At 48.8% G+C, this 22,738-nt stretch overlaps 1 protein-coding gene across 1 annotated transcript in view; it reads right to left on the bottom strand.

The window, feature by feature from the left end:
* The window catches only part of dlp (glypican dally-like), a 169,243-nt gene that overhangs the window by 16,603 nt on the left and 129,902 nt on the right, over positions 1 to 22,738 (bottom strand). Inside the window, exon 2 of the mRNA XM_037430016.2 lies at positions 15,109 to 15,267. Coding sequence (XP_037285913.2) covers positions 15,109 to 15,267 — 159 coding nt within the window. The remainder of the gene's footprint in view (positions 1 to 15,108; positions 15,268 to 22,738) is intronic.

Here is a 22,738-nt window from a genome sequence, read left to right as displayed (position 1 = left end):
AAAAATTCGGCTAGCGACATAACCTCGAAGTTTCTGCACCAGACACAGTGACGCCAGATGATTCCGACGGCGTTTACACTAGGGTGACGTATCTTCTAATCGGTTAAAAATCAAGCAGTTCCGAAAGAGGCAGACACTTAAAATACCAAGTTTCAGGAAATTTCGTTCCCAGCAGTTTCGCCGAATACAAAAAAAAAACACAAAAAACGAATCCGTGGCGTCACCGTCGGAGAAACAGGCGGGAAGAAAAATTTGCAAGTGAAACTTTAGACATCATAATAAACCTATAAGGCTGTGACAATGATAACACTAGAGTTTTCGGGGTATAATTTATCACTCTAAACTAATTTATTTCACTTTGGGATTCCATATATGTCTACCTTTCCTACTTTTTTTTTCAATCAGTCTTTGTTCACCGAAATGTGTGCAGAGAGATCCGTATAAGTGATATGACAATTTTTTTTAAGGAGGTATCTTCACAGTCACTTTGGCATTGATGCAGCAGTCGACGATCCCTGCGAAGTAAATCAATGTGCGAGTTCTTACTTTCCTTTCAAGCGTGCCTCTAATAACTACGTGGTACCGGTTTATTTCGGCTAAAGTAGACTAACTACCACATAAGTTTAATCATTATGTTAATCGATTTCTAGTGCAGAAAACAAAGACCAAATTAAGTGACAACTTGCATAGCATCGTATACTTGGCCCTTTGTCTTCTGTTGTCGCGCTATAGATGCCTAAATAGTCCCATCCCACAGACAACGCATCGATAGCTTGTGCACGCCAGACTTTGGACCGTGCACGTCTTCACGGCCTCGGCTTCAACGACAGCCCAATGGAACCGGCGCCATATAAAACAGCGCGTGCGTGAGGCGATGTCCTTCTGTCTATGCGAAAACGAGGGGCAAACGTGACTCCGTTGCCATCCGTCTGAAATTTATGGTTAACGCGAAAACTCAAGATATGTACGTAGTGACGCGCGGTCGACTAAACGCCAAACGCGCTTTAATCGTTTCATAAGCGTGTGTCCTCCGTCTTCTGCTCGACTGAATGTAAACCTTCGGCGTAGAATCGTGCGACACACGTGCGATGGTCTGCCTGGTTCACAAACATCTGCATTTCCCCCTCCTCTGCATGCGTGTTCCAGTAGCTTATAAGGCCTAACTGAACACACACACACACACACACACACACACACACACACACACACACACACACACACACACACACACACACACACTCATTAACACTACCTGAGCGGCTCTTGACGTTAACCTAAAAAGGACCGGCAGCTGGGCTCTGGCTGAATTCTCGGAAATCCCCTTCTCGGGAAAGCAACCTGCACAGCGTCACGTCATCGGAGCCTGTCGCGTTTTTTTTTTCCTTTTTTTTTTCTGCTCGCGCGCGGCGACGAAATGTGGACGATGAGCTCCGGCCGCGTGCCCTGCCGGCAGATCTTGTCCGTCCTTATGACTACCCCCCCCCCCCCTTTACTTTTCCTCTTTTGTATCATGTTTTAGTTTTTTTTTTCAATACTTACCGCGCTTTTTGTTCGTGCACTTCACGAGTTTCTCCAAAACTTTCCCTAGATCCGCCTACAGTTCGGGCGTAGCGAAGCTTCTGCACAACGAAAGCACGGTTCATGGAGTGTGTCGCACTGAGTGGTCCTGAAATCCACCCGGCTGCTGACAAAAAATAACAATAAAGAAGCAGAGAAATAAAAAAACACGCGATCTAAATGTTCCTCGCAGCTCGGATTGACAAGTGTGTGTACAATGCGATACGCGCAACGGGCACTCTTTCCAGCGAGAGCAGCTGATCCTTTAGCAAAGAAACTGTAGCGCATTGCGAGACGGGAACAGCAGAAAATCCATCGACGAAAGATGTATAATATTTTTCTTCATTAGGCCTTGACCCTCGCAAAACGCCGCTGATCGCCAACGACGACTGACCAGCGGACTCGCAGCTTTTATCGCAATCGCATTCGCGCATCGTCTCCAGATTCTTCTTCTCTCTGGAGGGCAGCTGCAGGGGGGGAGGGGGTGAAAAACATTTGTCTTCTCCTGGCCGTCGTAAATCTTGCTCTATACAATCCGGCTTTTTTTCATTCACGCAAGGAATGCGTCGCCCCTACCACTTGTGTTTATATATATATATATATATATATATATATATATATATATATATATATATATATATATATATATATATATATATATATATATATATATATATATATATATATATATGAGATATAACAGACAGTAATGCCAAGTAATGTACAGGGGAAGTTATTAGAACCAATGGAATGTAAATAAGAAAGAAAAGTGGGTGAAAAAATAACCAACCTGCTCACGGTTGGTTATTTTTTCACCCACTTTTCTTTCTTATTTACATTCCATTGGTTCTAATAACTTCCCCTGTACATTACTTGGCATTACTGTCTGTTATATCTCATTAATATTGTCTCAAAAACACAGAAAAACGAGCCCTTAGGTATGCATTTCTTTCCCTTTATATATATATATATATATATATATATATATATATATATATATATATTAAATAGCTTCTACTGTCTATCTGATCGCGGAGACTTGAGCAGCCGGCGTCCCTTTGCTGTCGACATCCCCCCTCCCCTTTTTCCGAGGCGTCCCCCCACCCGCTGGGGACCACAATAACAACAGCGCGCGTGGCAGCAGCAGCGGCAGCAGACGTGCAAACAAACAGGCTTCCTCCTTCATCTCGCCGCCGGCTCAACGAACGACGAGCGGCACAGGCGGCCGAGGGGCTTTGGCGTTCACCTTGCACGACGGCGGCACGGCCGAAGGGGGAAGGCAAGCGGAGATGGCGAGAGATGCGGGCTCTACGAGCACTGCTCCATGGGAGGCTCGAACAAAAAAAGAACAATGGACTCCACGCGCCGCACACGTTGGTCTTCTCCGCGCACACGCTCTAACATACGGCCTTAATCCGCCGTCCATTCTGGCAGAGAACACAAACAATGGAGAACCCCTTCCAATTCTGGCGCTGAGAACATAGCCCGCCGGCCGGCCGACTCACGGTGCGGACGGACGGACCATCGAAAGCCTGCAAAGACTATAGCATCGGGAGCTTGTTTGGACAGCTCGACAGGGGCGTATCGCGGTGTGCTGGTGGGAGGAATAAAGGGGGGGGATCGCATGGTTGGCCCTTTAGACAAGAACACCAGTTTGGGAGCGAACTACACCCGCTCAGGAGGTCTCGAAAGAGGCCGCGGCGCCTAGCGATCGAGCGCTTCGGAAGACCGAGAGGATAGCTCGCTTTAGTGTACTGAAAGGGGGGCTGGGTTGCGAAGAGACATGCTGCAATAGAGGGGACGGGGAATGGATGCGTAAGCCGGAACACACTCCGAGCTCAGGGAACGCCGTGTGTGGGCATCGATGGACGCGAACAGAGCCAGCCCACTCCTCGCTGCCGAGAGCGAGAGGGGGTGGCCCCTCATCTGATGCGCGGCGGTGCTTCCGGAACGGCGCCGAAGTGCGGCGGTAAGTTGAGAACAAGCTCTACGAGAGCAAGCAGAGCAAGCCTGATGGAAACCGACAAAACGTAACGACAGGGGGAAAGCTTACCCTCACCCTTCTGTAAAGGTTTTATCCTCCTCTTCAGCTTTTAACGGAGCTCAGCGCGAGGCCCCGTGTGTGATCGCATAATCTGGAACATGATTAAGACGTACTTTTTTTCGGGATAACGAAATTACGCCCGAGTAGGAGCACTCCGGGGGCTCACACATAAACGAAGGTCACTCTAAGCACACGGAGCCTTGTATGCTTGGCGCGGCTACACAAGGCTTCCATTCGCTCAAGACTGCAGGTTGGTTCGTTCAAAGCAGGTCTCGTTGAGCCGACGGCTTACGGAGCAACGAAACACTCTCCCACACTTGCTGCTAACGCTCAAACGCCATCACGAACAAACATTGAACAAATCTGTCATGACGGCGCACAACCGATGCGTCTCTGCGCGAGTATACATATAGGCCGGATATCGAGGGAGTGCAAAGTTGCAGCATCTCTGCCATGTCCTCCGCTCAATGTCATCAACGACCATGAAGAGACATAGAGGCAGTGTTGTACGGACCGGTTTGGAACTGTAGATCGGTGGAACTGTAGCGGTAACTCGTTACGTTTTCTAGGGAACGGTGTTTTTCCTGCAAACGTGCACAACGCGTCGTTAAGCTCTCGCACGCACGCATCGCCAACTTTTTCACAACCAATACTACAGGTTTTACAAACGTTGCACAGCACATCATACATAATTGGGCGGATGGGCGGCAGCGCAAGGTCAAAAAGTGTACATCACTCGCCTCTCGTGCGAATATTCTGTTTTTCATTCAAGGCGCCCACTGGGGCTGCAGGGAAGCGAGAGACCCCCGACATTGATCACGTGCGGGAGGAACAGCCGATTTTTTTACATCAAAGCTGTTGTGCTCGAGGTTTGTCGTGTGTTGTAAAAAGAAAGTTATTATCATAAACCGACGCGCGATCTCAGACCACGTGCACCTGATTTGTCCGGCGTGGGATGCAACAAGTGTGATGCGTAAACGAACGAGTACAAAGAGAGCGAAATAATGAGATATAAAGGAAAAGAGATAAGTTCTTAGTGCCCAGTCTGTTGAGGGACCCTTTATTAATGTGAGAGCAGTGGTGGTCCAAAGTGGCACTCACTGACCTGCATGTGAGCAAGTGCCGAGTCTGTTGTGATAGTGACAGACAGCGGTCATGTATCTGTGCCTTTCACGAGGGTATAGAAAACCGAATTTCTCCTTTCGGGTAATCTCCCTGCCTTACTGCTGTCTTCTATATTTCCAAGTGCACTTTAGCCAAGAGAAAAAAAATTATTTACTGAAATCCTTAAGCCCATACTTTCGCTATAGCAATCATTACCAAATGAAATATAGCTTGTATTAGCGCGGTACGTATAAAAAGGAAAGGCGACAAATATTTAATGAAAAGTAGGCGCATGACCATGTCAATCACCGCGCTATACAACACTTCTGAATTGACACAGGTAGAGACAGCCTCAATTCTGTTTTCATTCTCAACTTCGCCCCAGCCATATACCTTTACTGATTCCGTTGTATCCGTCATTTCACCAGGTAGTTGCAGAAGCACGCTGTGGAAGCTTACACGGAGCGGGATCTGATAACGGTCACACAGCAGCGCCGCGTCGCCTCGACGCCTTTTACGCGAATGCGATGTCGCTCTTCGCACGTGGCCGAGGAGACCACCGCTTGGGTCGCGCATAAAGGGTAAAATAAAATGCTGGCCCCACGTGGCTGATGGAAGTGAGCAAGCTGAGGAACCCGACTGCATCCCACAGGACGGCACCGAAAATAGCGCAAAGGATAGGCCATGGCTTTGCATTGAAGATACCAGAGGTGGAAAGCGGGAGTAAAGGGGGGTGCACAGCAAACAATCGAGCTGCACCCAGCAAGTATAGGAAACCGTTCCCCGCGACTGCCTATATACTCGGCCACAGAAAAATAATGTTTACGCATTCCATTATACCCCCGCGCGGAGGCAAGTGTTATTGCGAGAGCATGTATACCGCGCAAAAGTACAGCGGCCGATAAGACGAACATGCCGGCGCGTAATATAACGTGCCGAAGACCCTTCCCATTTTGCCTTGCGTATATATACACACACCCTCTCAACGATGAGCTCATCGGTCCAGTGTGTGTATGTACGTGTTGTTATAACATATACACGCGTGCAGCACAAAGCGCGCGACTCTGCTGCTCCTGCTGCGCGAAACAAAATGAAAGTTTCGGGAGGTTGTGGCTCCTTGGCCGAGCTCGTTAAACCGAGCGCTTTGAGCGGACCACGGGCTTTGAGCCACCTTTAAGGCTTCCTGCGGAGCAATTATTCACTCTGAAGCCCCTTCGACAACTTCATTGGGAAGCCCCGGACAAGCAAGGCGTGTCTGAGGGCACGCAAACCGCTTGTTTGGACAGTGAAACGCCGAACGTGCTCCTTTGTGTGTGGAAGGGATAGAAAAATAAATAAGAGAGATATTGAATATAGACGCAGCTCCGCGCGACTCATCGCAACTAATTTAGTTTCCGCACGCCGCTGACCGCTCTCTTAAAGGGGCCCAGCAACACTTTTCCCGAGTTATAACAAACAACTTCATTAAAAAAAAGTTCATTGGTTGTTGAATCTGTCAAGTAAACGAATATGTAAAGTATAATTTTTAAAATCTGTCAAGTATACGAGCGCAGTTACAGTGATTTGTCACACGATTTAAACGCCTTCTCTTTACTTTCTTACCTACGGGCATGCTAAACGCCACGCGTCATGAATCATGACTTTGAACAGCTTCTTTTTTTTTCTCCGAACGTGCAGCTCTCTTTCAGTGTGGATTGCGAGAGCATGCGCGGGCACTTGGCGACATTCCGCGGTGGTAACGGTATAACATGTATACTTCACGATGTTCAAATCAGCCAATGGCCGTAGAATTTGAGTGACCGCTATATACATGACATCATTTGCCGAGAGAAGTGGGGCGGACTCATAGCTGCCTCAGAGAAACAGTCGTAAATAACAGGCCACATGCTGCGCTATAATGTTTGGCTCACGTGTCTTCAGGATCCTGGATAGGCAGCGTTTTGTATGCATGCTGAAAAAGCGTTGCAGGGCCCCTTTATGTCCGACGTTGGAGCCATGGGAGGCGCAGCTCTGACCTGGCCGACCAGCAAGCGCTGATCACCCACGTTGAACGGGCGGCTAAGGCCAAGAGGGCGCTCAAATCCCCTTACTAGAATCACCTACATTTCATTGAAGTTTTTCCGGTCTGTTATTATAACGGCAGCCCACGAAGGCGGTCACTGGATGTTCGATACAGCGTAACGTACAGCGGCATCCATAGAGATTAAAGGCGGCGGCAGCGTTAATCACAGGAGTACGCCTTTGTATTTAGACCTATAGACGTTGATGAATAGTCACGTTTAAATCTTATCGAGCACTGATTAGTACCAAGTGTTATTGCACAGCAGGCACCAGCCTCACTGCATATTATAAACAGCCCACATACCTACATCTAGTACTGCCCGCTCGCAACTAATATCCAAAAACGGTTCCTCAACGGAGGCGCCTTGAAAGCACAACTCCGAAGGTTTACATCCGCTTGCTGGGCCTACAACTTCACCTCTTTGTTCCTCCTTAGCACGCATGGGACACAATGCAACAAGAAAATCAACACTCGCAACACCACGTACATGTGATATATGCGTTGCTAGCGTTTGCATTAATACCTTACTTTGTCGGGGCAACGAACGACAGCTTCGGGAGCTAACCACTACTGTTGCTGTAATTAAACACGAACCTTAGTGGCAACTAACGCGCTTCGCAATTGCGACCGCGAATCAAAACCGCAAGCATATACCGGCCGCTTATGCACAAGTCGGAAGGCATATGCGGCGAATCACGTGGCGCGGCAATTGAAGGAACGTGGTGGAATATGCTCCCCCCTCCAGTGTGCCTGGAAAAGAAGCTAGTGTCAGTTGGTCGCACCAACGCTGCTCCAAATGAGCGCGCCGTACGCTTTTATACGGTACGGGAAAAATCCCGACTTGCCAACCCGGCGTGCACTTGTCGCCGCTCGCGCGAAATTAAATCTTTTGTTCTATATCCGGGGCGCACCACACGCTACATTAACGCTATTCCGACTCTCTCCAGCCGCTTCCCCTGGGTATAAATAGGGAGCGCGCGTTAAGGCGAAGCTATATATATATCATAAAAAAAAACGCCCGCGAGGAAGACAGAACCACCCATTAACGCTTCCGCAAATAAAAACAATGCGCCACGCCACTGCGGCCTACTCGTGTAAGGAACGGGTAGTCGTGAAGTTGCCCATTCCCGAAAGCTGCGTCTGCACGCGGCTCTTCCCACTGCGGTCTCGCTCCCTCGCGCCTTCTCTCTTCATAGCCCGCTCCCCGCGGCTCCCCATCTCCATGGCAGCAGCACGGAGGCAATAAAGGAAAGCACACACGCGTGATGGGCGCCTGGGTTCTCACGTAGTGCTCGGCGTATACAAATGAATCGCGTACACGAGACGGGCAGATCACTCCCCGCATCCCGCGAAGAAATAAACGAGACACGGGCAAGGAAAGAGCAAAGGCTGCCCACAGGTGCATGTGCTTCGCACGACCGCAGCGCAGATGCCTAATAAGTGCCGCGAGGACTACAAACAAGCGCTGGACGGGCAAGATGGAGAAGAAGCGATACAAATGCAAGAGAAGGAAGACGGCCGGGAGGGAAGGCAGCCGTTAAAAGGGACCGGCCACAAGAGCAGCAAGGAGTTCGTGCACGTGCGTGCTGCCGCATAGAGCGAGCATCAAGCAACGTGGAACTGCTCGCTCCCCTCCGACCCGTGGTGCGTCCTCCAGCGAAGGTCGGCGCTTCGCGTTCGGAGAGCAGCAAGAAAAGCTCCGTGGGAGAAGCGACGGAGCCGCGTTCGAAACGAGGCTCCACGCATCGAGGACGCACACGAGGGCGCTCGTAACAAGCCCCGGGCCGAATAGGTGTACCGCGTTGGCCGCCCTATAAGGTGCCTAGTCTTGAGTGACCGAAAGGGACTAGCGGAAGAGTGCTCGTTACACAGATGAATCCATGGCCAGTGTAATATCTACTTTGAAAGTTACCACGGTTGCTGTTCGTTTTACGATCTTTTTGTATCCGACTACGCATGCTCCCCGCAAATAACGTAATATTTGTGTGTGTGTGTGTGTGTGTGTGTGTGTGTGTGTTTGCGTGTGTGTGTGTGTGTGTGTGTGTGTGTGTGTGTGTGTGTGTGTGTGCGTGTGTGTGTGTGTGTGAGTGTGTGTGTGTGTGTGTGTGTAAGGAGGCGGTGGATATTGTCCTCGTTCTCCACCTTGCCGTTGGTTGAAAAAAAAATGGCAGTGGCTTAGCTCAACTATGCCAGGATATACGTAGCGTTAGCAATGGTTCAGCTGATTATTCTTAGCTTTCCAGATATCATGCTTACAGCTGTTCCAATGACACACACACGGTATACGTATTATGTGGCACATGTATATTTACTTTGCCGGGCAACTACTTCGGGATCCGATGAGTTAAGCTTCTCCGCTCTACGGCACCGTTGAGTAGCATTTGCACTCTCCTTCTCCATGGCTATAAAACAGTGGCAAACGCCAGTCAGACGCGCTATCAAGCGGCTCCAGCGCAGTGTCAGATTGCGACTGCACAGGGAAGGCGCGCGCGTCGCCAAGGCTATGACGGCACTCCTCTGGAAAGCGCACACCGGCGGCGGCGAGTCGCGCGCGGCCGCGGCCGAGTGCGAGGGAGGTGCCGGCTCCGGTGCGTGACAGACACCACTGGTCGTCTGCGCAGTGCATCAAATTGCGCGCACACCGGCGGCGGCGGAGAATCATTGCGCATGCGCAGAGCAGTGCCACGCGAAATTGGCTCAGCGAGGCCAGCGTAGCTAACGCTACAAAAGCGCACCCTTGCGACCCGTCATCCAGCGGCCATGGCTGTACGTTGTGGCGCTTCTGTCGTCTAGTCGACACACACTCGCAGCATACAAGCTTTTTCTCACAAGTCACTATTTCTTTCTTTGACTCTCAACTCCGTTCGGTGTGCGCATCGCATAGCACGCAGTATCAATCAAAACGCCGTTTATTTTACACTAGCCTTCCTTAAGGCACGTCGAAGACTCGTTTCCTTCTTTTAATTTTTTTATCTCCTCATGCGTGCCTCATATAACTGAAACGCTTTTTCATCAAGCAACCAACGACTGCTACCTTACGTAATGTCTCGCATAATTTCTGGGGCTTCATATGAGCCAAAAAACACGATCTGATAAGTAAGAGGTACGTTGTGGTGGAGCACACCAGAAATATCGACCTCTTGGACTTATTTTACGTGCACCTTAATCTAAGTACACGGAATTGCATAGCGATTCACCGGGATCGAAACCGCGATTCAGCAGTCGAGCATCACGCCGCCACTGCAGCTAATGCCTCACATCGAAGTCCTTGAAGTAGAGCAAATAAGTAAAAAAAAGTGTTGAATATATCAGCCGGTTACACTACCGCAGTTATTGCTTTAACTGAGCAACAATCATAACCCCAGTGTATAGTACCGGATACTAGCATCTGGTTAACCTTCCTGCCTTCCTTTTTTTTTTTTCGTTTCTCTCGGGCTGACCTCGGGCGAACGCATTGAAATCGATCTCAATCTCCTCGCGTGTCCTGGTTCGTACACACACGCAATTGCGAGATCGCATCGAAACTTGACTTCTCTCTTAGCTGACAAGTCGGCACGACATCTTCCCGATTACTACGTATACACGCAGCCAAGAATGCAAATAAAGGGAGGAAGAAAACGGCATAAAAGGGTATACAACCAAGGCACGACGTCGGGATGAAAAGACGTATACAGTCACGCACTGATCGACGGCAAAGTGCAAGCACGCACGTAAGACTGTATACGTGCACACGCTACTACAGCGGGAATATCGGAAATCGCGAGGTTCGCATCACGCCAAACGATGGCGCACGCAATGTACCGCTCTCCCCCCCCCCCCCCCAACTCACACACTCACTCGTTCTCTGGCGCTTCCGAATGAAAAAGAAGGGCGGGCGGGCACATCGCGAAAGCAGATCAGAAGACGTGAGCGGAAACTAACCGCGCTAGCATCTGCACGCGTGCAGCAAAAAAGAAGTAAAGAAGAGGGCAACGCGAAGGCAGGCCAAAGGTGCGTGTCTATAGAAGAGACCAATTGACTCAGCTAGACAACGACGTCGCCGTTGCTGCTACTACAGAAAGACTATTAGGGGGACGTATGGGCTCCTCTAACAGGGAGGAAGGACTTGTTCATCCTTCAGGAGCCAGGGGAACGAGCACGGCATGGGGCCGAATCGACGGGAGATGAGGAGCTCGCGCGCGGGCCAAGCTCGTAATCCTCGCGAGCGAACTTGCGTGCAGTATACGGCGTCATCTGGCTACGGGGACAACAGTGCCGCCGTGGCAGAAGAGGGCTGAGCATGCATACTGCAGGATGGGCAGTGTTGGCGTAGCACTCGCGCAATAACTGCAGCCTGTACGAGTCCATATTTGTAACGCAAAAGCTTCATCAAACATATCCTCTCACCCTATGTATACACCTTGCATCTTCTAAATGACCACGCACTTCAAAGTTTTACAGTCACCGCCACCCATCCAGTCACAACTGGAAGCTATACTCAAGTTCACTTATAACTTGAGGCGGCCGCGCCTGAATCCTGTTTCACAGCGTGTAAGCGAAGTTGATCAAAGTGTCAAACAGTACACACTGCGGCGTTCTTCAGCAAAGTTGTCAATCAAGCGTGAAAACCTGCGCAGCAACCGCCCAAAAAAAGCGGGCGCCACAGACGTTCGTTCTCTCGCGCTATAGACAAGAACAGTCACCTTGTGCCAACCCAACTTCGCTGCGGGCTACTGCGTACAGCAACGCGGCTGCGAGCATTCCACGCTCGGTCCTGCATCATTTAGGGAACGCGCAGCGGGAGGCTGCTTCGCTATTGTTTGTTTTTTTGTAGCTCCGCTAGGTTGCTACGTACGAAAGACGAAGTTTTTCCTGACGAGGACAGAACGGCAATGGTAAAAAGAGGGCACAAGGAAAAAGAAACTGTAAGCGAGTTTATAGATAAACCCGACTAACTGTGCAAGGATTCAGCGATGTAGAGCACGTGAGAGATGCAGGGAAGCCGATCACGAAACGTATATGCGCGCTTTGGTGTTGTATTCACACGCTAATTTGAAACCCACACACGTTCTAGAGTCTCCTCTCTCGTTCCCCTGTACAAGCTTCATTCGGTGTTATTTAGCGAAATGACAAGGTATATATAACGTCTCTGAAATAAAGCGCACTAGTAGATAGTGTGGAGAAAAACAATCGGATTCATTATGTATAAGCTAATCTGAAGTTGCGTAGGCCCGCTTGGAAGGAAGCTTTATAGTAATTGGACTTGCGTCTTCCCGAAACGAACTGCTCCTTTCTTACGATTTTCTGCCCCTTGTTGTTATTCTCGTCCTACTTCTTATTCTTTGTAAGTGAGTCGGGAACGAAGCAGCGGATTGCACAGCCGCCCGGACTCGTTTTTCGCGCTGATGCCACGGGCAGAGCCGGGTACGCAACGCAGAAAACGCGTATACAGAAGACCAAGGAGCTTAAGTGTGGTATATGAAGCGACGACGGGGACTGCAATAGGCAGCACGGCAGGAGCTAGGAAGATATATATGAGGAGGGCGCACACGAAGAGAGGTCCAACTGAAATATGTAGCAGCCGCCTCTTCTTCGTTAGCCTCCGTTGGAGAACAGCTATAACATATATATATATATAGGCGTCTACATCTTGTTAACGAAAACCATTTACCTCGACGCCTTAAATCATCATCATCAGCTTGACTATGTCCTCTGCAGTACAAAGGCCTCTCCCATGTTCAGCCAGTCAACTCGCTCGGTGCTGTGCTTGCTGCTGCCATTTTATACTTGCAAACTTCTTAATCTCATCCGCCCACCTAACTTCCTGTGTCCCCCTAACCAGCTTGCCTTATATCGCTTTAAATATACGACGATTCGTGGGAACCGCCTTTAGGTCATTATGCGGCTTGTCAGTGCTTTTTCGACACACACACACACACACACACACACACACACACACACACACACACACACACACACACACACACACACACACACACACACACACACACACACACACACCGGCAACCAAGAAACCTTAGAGTCATTTCCTTTCCCAATTCAGTAAACATACATATGCACCGAGTAAGACATCAAGCCACCCAGGATCACTAGCCTGAGAACAAAGCGAATCGCGCTGCATGCACGCGGATTCGCGCACCACAGCCGGTAGCCATTATCGTTATGCAAAGGCGGCGAAGGTCGTCGGCCCAGCAATCATGAACAAAGTGCTCGGGTTTTTCGAGACAGACTCAATCGGGAGGCCTGCCGAAAGCCCCTGACCACCTCCCGCGAGCCCGCATGCAATCAGGCTCATGCGAGAGCTCGACTGCAAAGCCCGCGACGATACGCCGCGACCTCGAAGACGTTGAACATGGTCATTAAAAAGTTTGTCGTCCCCGCACGCAGCCGGCCGCTTCATGGGCCACACACACACACACGGACTACACGTACGTCCACGCGTACCGCGCGTAGACGCACACACAACGTCGATCGGAGGCCGCGCTCGTTCTATTCCGGAATCGTGCATGGCGAATTCGGCGCACCGGTAGCCTAATTGAAGGCGTGCACGGGGCGAGCGGCTTTGTGCAGTTATAAGCACGACGTGATTGCGGGCGAAGGCGCAGGAAATTGCAGTCGCGGTCCTGTTCACGACAGAAGCGGGATCGGAAAGCCCACCACAGTGAACTCTCAGCGGTGCGGGCGCACAATTGGAAGGCCTCGCATGCGAGGACTCCCCGCGGAGAGACATCTTTTCCAGCAGGGCATCGAACGCATGCAGTACATTCGGGCGAACACGCCTGTACTATATGTATATGTAAAATAATGATAAAAGAGCGAGCTCTTCTGATTGGTCGTTTGTAAGCTCAGCGGTGTCACGTGATCGTTGCTGACACCACGCAATGGACGGTCTTCAAAGTGCAGGGAATAGTAAAAGAGAGAGAGAGAGAGAGAAAGAAAAAGGAAAGACGGAACGGTTAAATAACCAGAAGAAGGCTCCGGTTTGCTACCCTGTGTTTGGGAAGGGTAAAGGGAGCGCGAAAGAGTTGGTGAAAGAAGAGTGGGTGACAGTATAGAAAGCAGATGATGTTACTGAAGCACTATAAGAACATATCTTAATTTTTATTTACACAGAGCTGGCCTCGCCGCAGCTTCTAACTGTTCTTTTTGCGGAGTACATGAGAAAACCGAACATTATCTCATTTCCTGCACCAAATATTCCACGCTGCGGAATAATGCTCTAAGTACCGTTTGCCGACTCCTTAGACTAGATCTAAATGTACCAAATGTGCTTTCGTTCGGGGCTTTGTCCATGGGCCACAGTGACGGGAAGGTTGTCGATGCCTTGGCGGAGTTTATTATATGTTAAAAGAGATTTACATCGTAGAGCCAACTCACACTTCTATTTTCTAAATTGCGTTAAGATTTCCAATTATTATATTCAAAATTACAACTACGCAGCTCCGAGTTACTATACCTATGTTTGTACTCATCTATTGGTAATATTTGCCATTTTGTCACATTACAACTTCTTTCATCTTTAACGAAATGACATTTAATCAAATAATTAAGAACTTCTGAAAACTACCCGGTTCTTGGCCTATCGCCAAGCGTGGGTATTTGCTACTGTCCAAGGTTCTACTCTACTCTGCTGTCCGCATACAGTCACAGTTTGTCTATAAGCCCGTTTGCTTGCGGAAACCGTCCCAACGCCTTCAGAGCCTCGCGTGAGAGAGACCGGGTCGGCCGGGGCCCCAGGATTTCGTTCTCTTTCAGCGGGCGGTTGTCCAGCTGTTCGAGAGCGGCTGTGAGTGACAGAGAAGGTGCGCGACTTGCTTCCGCATATCTCACATAACGGGCTGTCAGACATTACAAAAAGAAATGGATAGGCATATGAGAATGCCACTCCAAGCCACAAACGGACGAGCAAGGGGGGAACTGTAATAGGTGTGCGTATATTCAAGACGGTCGAAATCACTAGATGGACAGGCGTTCATGATAGTTATAACATCACCGGAGCTGTTAGTTAGCCTAGTTATCACCTGACTTGCTAATACAGGCGTTGGGTGTATAGCATAACTACACATACATAGCAATCATGAAAAACGCACGCATATACACAAACTATCAGTTATTAACGCTTCAATCAGGTGTGTACAGGGTAAAGGCCTTAAAAAATCAGCGGTACATCGACCACTACCACGGCACCGCAAGTTAGCCCTGTGAAACACCAGCGGCGCTTTCGAGTTCAGTATAGCGTTCACCAAATGCCTTGGCGACTTCAATGAGGAAACCACGATTTGGTTGTATATTACACTCGGAGCAAGTATGCGGCACACACAGGTGTCGTGCGAGCACTCACCGTCGAACCTCTGCATGCGGGCGGCGAACTTTGCGCGCACTTTGCCGATTTCGTCTCGAAGCACGCGCTCGAACTCCTCCCGGCTCTGGGCGCTCAGCAGGTGCTCCATCTCCTGGGTGCAGCACGTCAGGGAGCGCTCGCAGATCTGAAGGTGCTCTCCTGCGTATAGGAGAAGACAGTGAGGCATTCAGCATTCTGTCGACGATAGTATACATTGCACCGTATGCACAAGAATACACAACGACAGCAACTTGCGGGCCGACATCGAATGGGACAAGGTTTGAAAGTCAGATTAAAGGGAAAAGAATGCATCTTAGCGTATACGCATCGCGCTTTAAACATACTATATATGTGTGTGTGTGAAAAACATTTATTCATAGAGAGTTTGCAGGCCCATAAGGGCCGTTTACACAGGCGGAGTCCTTATTCCGGGACCCCACTGGGACAATGCCGCTACCCACGCCCGTTGGGGTAGAGCTCTTTGAGCCTCCAGCCCAGGGCAACTGAGTGGGGCTGCCTCCGATGCCTCTCTAGTTGGGGAAGGGTTAGGGGGAAGGGAAGGATTTATCTGACATGCCCACACCATGTGAAAGTTATCGGAGACTTCCCCGCAGTGAGGGCACCACCCATCGACTTTCGGGTCAAAATGTTTCACTACTGCAGGACACAACAAGGTGTTGGTCTGCAGGAGTTCGTTCATCGGCCTTACTCAGGCCCTTAGCAGGCACCGGGGAAAGCCGATGTTGTTCGCAATAGTACACCAGAATTTCTCTAAATCGCAGAAGCGGTTGGCTGGTCTCTGAGCCGGAAAAGCCGGTGCCCGGTGGTTAAGCGCGCGGGCGGCCGCATCCGCAGCCTCGTTACCTCCAAGGCCCTGGTGGCTCGGAGTCCAAACAACGCGTTTTGGTGAGGGGTCTAAGTCCCTGACGGCTCGCTTTAGAATATATATGACGGGCTGGCGTGTTTGTGGTGTCTCTATATCAGTCCATCCTACTGCAGCTTAAAGCGCGATTGCCCGAGAAGAACATAGTATATATGCGCATCATCACACATCAGAGCACTGCATCCAACATGGTCAAGGACTTGTCAGTGTATGTATGCACTTTCTTTGAAACTTTAATCGCGAGCGCTTACTCAACGTACACTTATTCCTTTCTGCTGCTACGAGCATTAATAAGCTATAGAACGCACATTCATTAAGCGAAATCTTTACGAGGCGACGCTCCCTGGTCATACCGAAGATAATTACTACTGGGAACGTTATCACAAAAGCAAAGATAGAGCGCCTAAGGGCTACATATGCTAACATATGCAAGAAATTGTGGGAGTTAACCACGCGGGTAAACACATGATGTAGGCTATAAGAGTGCCAGCTACGTGTCAGAGTGGTATAACGCAGTTGGACTGACAATGAACGCAGAGCGCCTCGAAACAACGTTGCGTAATCTCACTAAATACCGGGGACAAACCGATTTTTTTCTTTATTATACAGAGGCTCTGTGGGGGAATCGAAATACACGACAGATGAAAAAAAAATATAGCTACAAGTGAGATAATGCATGCACGCGACACGCAAGCAGCCAGGTATAGACGCGGTCGCAGCCGTTCTCTGCGCCAGCTTACTTATAATTGCGACTACTTGACGCACCAAAAAGCCGTGCCCGTACATCAGCCTTTCAGGAGGCGTGTTATAGCAAATGAATGCGACGTCTGTGTCATAACGAACAGATTAAAACTAGAGGCAAGGAAAGGCGGGTGCGCAGCAAGAGAGCAGATAAGCAAGTCGAGAGTGAGTGTGTGTATGTTCATTTACAAAAGAGGAAGGGTGGGAGTGACTCAATGACGGCAACACCAACATCCCTTTCCTACGCGGTGTTTTCACATTCAATCACCATTTTGTCCCCTTAAACTCTCCAAAAGGCGGGCCATTCACTCGCCTTCGCATGTGCACACACACACACACACACACACACACACACACACACACACACACACACACACACACACACACACACACACACACACACACACACCGCGCTAAAGTAACACGTCACCTGCTGTCGTTTCATCGCACTTAAGAGACGTCATCGGAAGTTAGCGGCCCCACGGGCGTGCTTCACAAAACAGCCGCATGTGTTGCGTCGCCCTATACACGCTGACGTCGGACAAAAGGACCGAGCGGTAGCCTCGGCCCCCTTCCACTTTTCGCGGCGAAATTAAGTTTGACGCGCAAATTTATTCTGTCGGAAAAGCAGGAATAAGCGAACATGAACAGAATAAAGAAAGAACCCTTTCGAAGAAAGAAGGAGGGCCACCCTTCCAACCATGCAGCGACACGCGCGGAGACAGGCGAACGCCGCAAAAGGCTTCGGCAAAGACGTCGGCCAAGAATGAAGGGCAAGCAAAAGAACGCCATGGCGGCTGGGACTATTTCGCTGCGCCGGCAGCTTTTTTTCGCGAAGCCACAGCTAAAGGATTGTAGAGGCGCACAGGCGCTTCGACTAAGAAGGAACACGCGATAAAAAAAAAAGATTAAAAGAAAAATCTGAATAAGGAAAACGGAGTAAAGCGGGCCATGATGAAAGCACCGTGGCCGTCATCTCTCTCCTGAAAGTTCTTTTTCTTCTTCGTTTTAACGCGACCACGCCGAGATTTCAATTCGAAGAGCGCGCGCACGCATGCACCCTTTCTCGATTTGAAAACGACGTTCAAATACCCTCCTCCTTTTTCTTCCCATAGTCTGGCTAGGACCCTGCACCCCCGCCACACCCGGGTCTGCTTTGCGTTGCTGCGCACGTCAGCGCGCACAGGTTGCGCCCTCGTTTGAATGCGTTTGCGCATGACGCATTATGGCTGGGCGCGGTTGTGTTGTGTATGCGCGCCCGCTGGCTTGCTTGGACGGCGTCTGGGATAAGAAATGGCAGGTGCTCAGGAGGGCTAAGCGAGAGAGTAAAAGAAAAAAAAGGAAAGTAAAAAAAAAGAGGCTATAATGCGATCGACGTATTTGGGACCGCGCGCGTCAGGACAGACCGAATGAGTCTTGCTCCGCCTGTCCCATATGCGATCCACAATATGCGCGAATCGATGATAGTTCTGAAGTCGGCGCGTCGAGTGCGATAACGAGGATGCGATAGGCTAACAAAAAAAAAAGTGACAGAGAAGCAGAAAAGGACGAGCGTTTTATAATACCAAGAAATGTCGACGTAGAACGGGACATCCCTTTGTAGAGAGAAGAGGAAAAAAGAAATGTGCACGGAACAAACGTTTGCAAGGAAGACAGGGACGCGGCGATTTGCACAGAGAGCGCCAAATAGAATCGTCCGGAACCCCGACGCCTCCTTTTAACTGGGCGCGATAAGTGGAGAAAAAACACAAAATATAAAGAACAGAGGATGCCGTGGCGACGACACGAAGGGTGTAAAAACTGCGAACAAGCACACAACGAGCACAACGAGATGTGCTGTAATATATATATATATATATATATATATATATATATATATATATATATATATATATATATATATATATATATATATATATATATATATATATATATATATATATATATATATCTTTTGCGCAAACGACAAAAGAAGAAGACTCAGCAGGTCGGAGTAGAGCAACGTTTTGGTTTTCTTTTTTTTCTCACATCAAAGTAAAAGGAATATTTAAGGAAATGTAGAAACGGTGAGCCAGAAAAAACAGTAGGCGTGGGGAGTAGGTGAAGAGAAGCAGGGCGGTACCACCACCCGAGCGTGATGATGGAAGGTGGGCGGCTGCAGATTGAAACCGGATGAAAAGCCTCCCCTTCTCTCCGGTGGACGACGACGCGACAACAGTCAGGGGAGGGGGCCACGCGACGACCCTCGACCCCGGAGAGCAAGGCGCACCGACCGGAAACGCGCCAGATTAGCAGCCAGGCGCCTCGCCAATAAGTAACAAGTAAAAAAAAAAGAGAGGGGGGGGGGTGCGCACCGGCTGTGACCCTTGCACGCGAGAGTGGATGCAGTGCTTGAAGCGAGAAATAAGGAGAACAGAAGAAAGAGTATAAAGTTGGACCTTTATGATATATGTATATACCTAGGACGTGAGGACGCGGAGGAGGCAGACGTCCAGAAATGGCTCGGCTGCCTTGTAGCGCACCGGTGTCATGCGGAATAGTAGTAGTCGTAGTAGTAGTGGTAGTGGTAGAAGTTGGAAGAGGAAGAAGGCGCCCAATTTCTGCAACCCGGTAGGGAGCACGGCGCAGCGCCGCAGTAGTAGTAGTAGTAGTAGTAGTAGTAGTAGTAGTAGTAGTAGTAGTAGTAGTAGTAGTAGTAGTAGTCAAGAGGAGGAGGAGCTGCAAGAGGAGCAGTATCAGCAGCAGCTGCAGTACTGTGGTAGTAGTAGTTGCAGCAGCAGCGGTGCAGAAGAGAGATGAACCGCCTCTACGTTGAAGGGCTCCTTTCTGGACCGCGGTACGGGTGTACAAAGGCCTACGCACGCTGACGTCACTGGCTCGGCAGTGCATTCGTGGTGATCAGCCCTGCTATACAGTGGGCTAAACGGTAGCTCACTCCAACAGCTCAGATGGGAACATGGCGACCCCCGACGGGGCATTCCTTGAGAAGGTGCTTATAAGCATACGTGAGCGGAGGAACAGAAGAATGGTATAGAGAGGTTCCTTAGACTACGACCAGTCTGCTACCCTACACACGGGGAGAGAAAGAATACGGGACTGCGCGTTGTGAAAGGCGTCTCTCTTTCTCTCCCTATATCATTTACAGCCTTTCGCACAAAGGAATCGCCTATATAAGGCGGAAGCTTGAACAGAAAGAATGCACTTGACGGATAGCAGGAGCACTTTTATTACGCGGATATGCTCAGATTAAAAACACTGCCACGTCGCACTCTCAACCCTTCCCATAGGGGACAAAATAAACAATAATATGTCTAAAATCCTCCAACAACGACGCACAATATAGGAGACGGAGGTAGACAGAGGGGGCGGGCCCGATGGAAAAGCTCCTTTGCTCGCGTAAACGAATTCTCTCGGACGAGCCCTTTGAACCCGGCGCATCTTGAAAGGAAGGAAACCTACGTTCCTTCCATATACGAGTTTTTTTTTTCCTTTTTTATAAATTTCCTCCGCGGTGTATATCACATTATAAGAAGCTGCGAGGGCAAAAAGAAATAAAAAAAATAAAGGAAAGTTCAAACGGATCACAACCCTGTATAGAGCCCGACGTTCAATTTTCTTCGCATTCTAAAGAGGTCTTGCGGTTCAGAGGCGAGGCTTAAAGAGAGGAGGAAAAGCCGAGACGCTATCGAACATGCCCAACGCGCAAGGAGGTGCTGGCAAACACGCCACCACGGCAAGCGCTGGGACACGACAAAAAAAATAAAGGAATAAAAAATGGAGGGGGGGGGGTGTGTAGTAAACCCCTGTGACAAGTCGGAAAGAGCTTGTTCAGTATGCCGTGCGTGCGCTAGCTCCTGACAGTGTCGTTAAAAATAACAAAAACAGCTCGTCTGCGAAGATACTGCAGCTCGCACACGTTCCAGTTTGAGGCGTGCATAAATGGTTTACCGGCTGCAAAGAAAAACGAAACAAAAGGCATAAATAAGACGGCGTGAGCAACCCATTCATTTCCTTTCATAAAAGTGAATTTAATCCGATTTTGTTCCTTCTTAGAGCCCGCGCATTTCGTTGGAGTTAGTTATAGGCGCGACCTAAGCCGCGCGCCGTTCTGCGAGGGCCACTCGAATAATCCGAGTTAACAGGGAGGATACAGGAAACAGCGATATTATTACTCGAAGAAAAAATTATGCTGCGATGTTTATAAAAAGACGACGAAGGTGTGCACCTGCGCTCGCTATCGATCACCATCGTATGATATAAAAAGTAAGACTGCGAAATTTCTCTATCCGATGCTTGCTTTATTTGCTGACTTGTGTATGTACACCTCCGAGATTGGCACGGCTACTATAGTAGCCGCCGAATCAATGAGCATCTGGGCGGATATAAAGAGGAAAGCCTTAAGGTCTGATCACACGTATCTGTTGCAGCGCGTCTCTTTGTGGCGCTGCGCCACGTAAAAAAGACACGCGATGACGCGGATGCGTGACGTCAGGCCTTCAAATGCACCAACCGCCAAATTTGACCGTCAGTATCTCGCGTCGACAGGAACGAGTGATGCAAAAAAAAAAGGGGGGGGGGGGACATCATGACAAGGCGCATTATGACTTCACGACGACGCCACAGATTGCCGAAATTTGTCACGTCTCGTGACGTTACATGATGACATCATCACGGCTCGGCCGAAGGTGACCCGATTACGGAGGCAACGCAAAACGAGGTGACGTGTCTCCCCCCATCTTGGAGGCAGTGCAGTGCAAAAGCACGTTAGCTGCAGAAGGCTTGTTTGAAGGGCGGCGAGACGGCATCAATACGTCGGCTCAGAGGAAGAAGAAGGTGGCTCTTGCCTTCGGGGGGACGGAGGGATTGCAAAGACAACCGAAAATGTGATTTTTAAAATTTCTTGGCACAGTATTCCAGCAATACGGACAAGTGCTTGTACGGAGTGGCGAGCTTTTATGCGCAGTTGAAAGCATTTGAAAACGGCCCCAAACACGCCTGACCCCGTGACTGCAGTGCGGCGACTCGACCTTTGAATGGAGTTTTCTCCGAACAGTACTTTCCGTCAGAAAAGGAAGATTTTCTCTGTGAAGCTATCAAATGCAAACTTCTGTGACTTATTTCTGAATGCCACGTGCCCTTTTTCAAGCGAGAAGGGCCATTTTTGCCAGCAGAATTGTATGTTTTACGAGAGTATTTCTTTCAGAAAAAACAGCCCTAAAATTTTAGTTATAAAACATTTATATTTTTAACTAAAGAATGATCATACTTACAATTATTATTGTTTTGCTTCAGAAAGATACCATGGGTACATGTAATAACAAAGAGAAATTTCATAATTTCACATCCAAAATCTTTTTCACAAATGTTCCTTCCAAATTATTTTTTATTATATTTAGAAACGGCTATGTATTTTCTTGTCTAATTGACAAAACATATAGTAAAATCCTCATTCAAACAACATGCAAAGTTTTGTAAATTTGCTTCAAAAATGACAGAGCGATGAGTAGAAGTTGCAGACCTGTCTGTGCTATCCGTACCCCCTTAGCTGAATGCATATGGGACACCATATTTTATTCTGCAACTCAATAATAATAATAATAATAATAATAATAATAATAATAATGATAATAATAATAACATTATTATTATTATTATTATTATTATTATTATTATTATTATTATTATTATTATTATTATTATTATTATTATTATTATTATTTGAGGTTATAAACGCGATGAATGCATGTGTCGAGTAACAAGGGGAACGACGGGTAAATGCTTCAGTGTATTTAGAACAAGTGGTTAACGATTTAGACAACTTGGTACTGAACTATGGGAGAGTTTAAAGCCGTTCTGCGGGCCTCGCACTTGATGATGCCTTGTTGACAAAAATTATGCCGTGAACGAGTTCTCAACGACGAATATCGGAGGGTGAGTGTGTGTTTAGAAAGATAGTTAGTTTAACGATTTCGAGTACTTCGTACTCAACCATGGAAGGGCAGTGAG

Source organism: Rhipicephalus microplus, chromosome 1 (genome assembly GCF_043290135.1).
Source record: "Rhipicephalus microplus isolate Deutch F79 chromosome 1, USDA_Rmic, whole genome shotgun sequence".
Lineage (NCBI taxonomy): Eukaryota > Metazoa > Arthropoda > Arachnida > Ixodida > Ixodidae > Rhipicephalus > Rhipicephalus microplus.
This window is presented reverse-complemented; position numbering and strand designations above follow the sequence as displayed.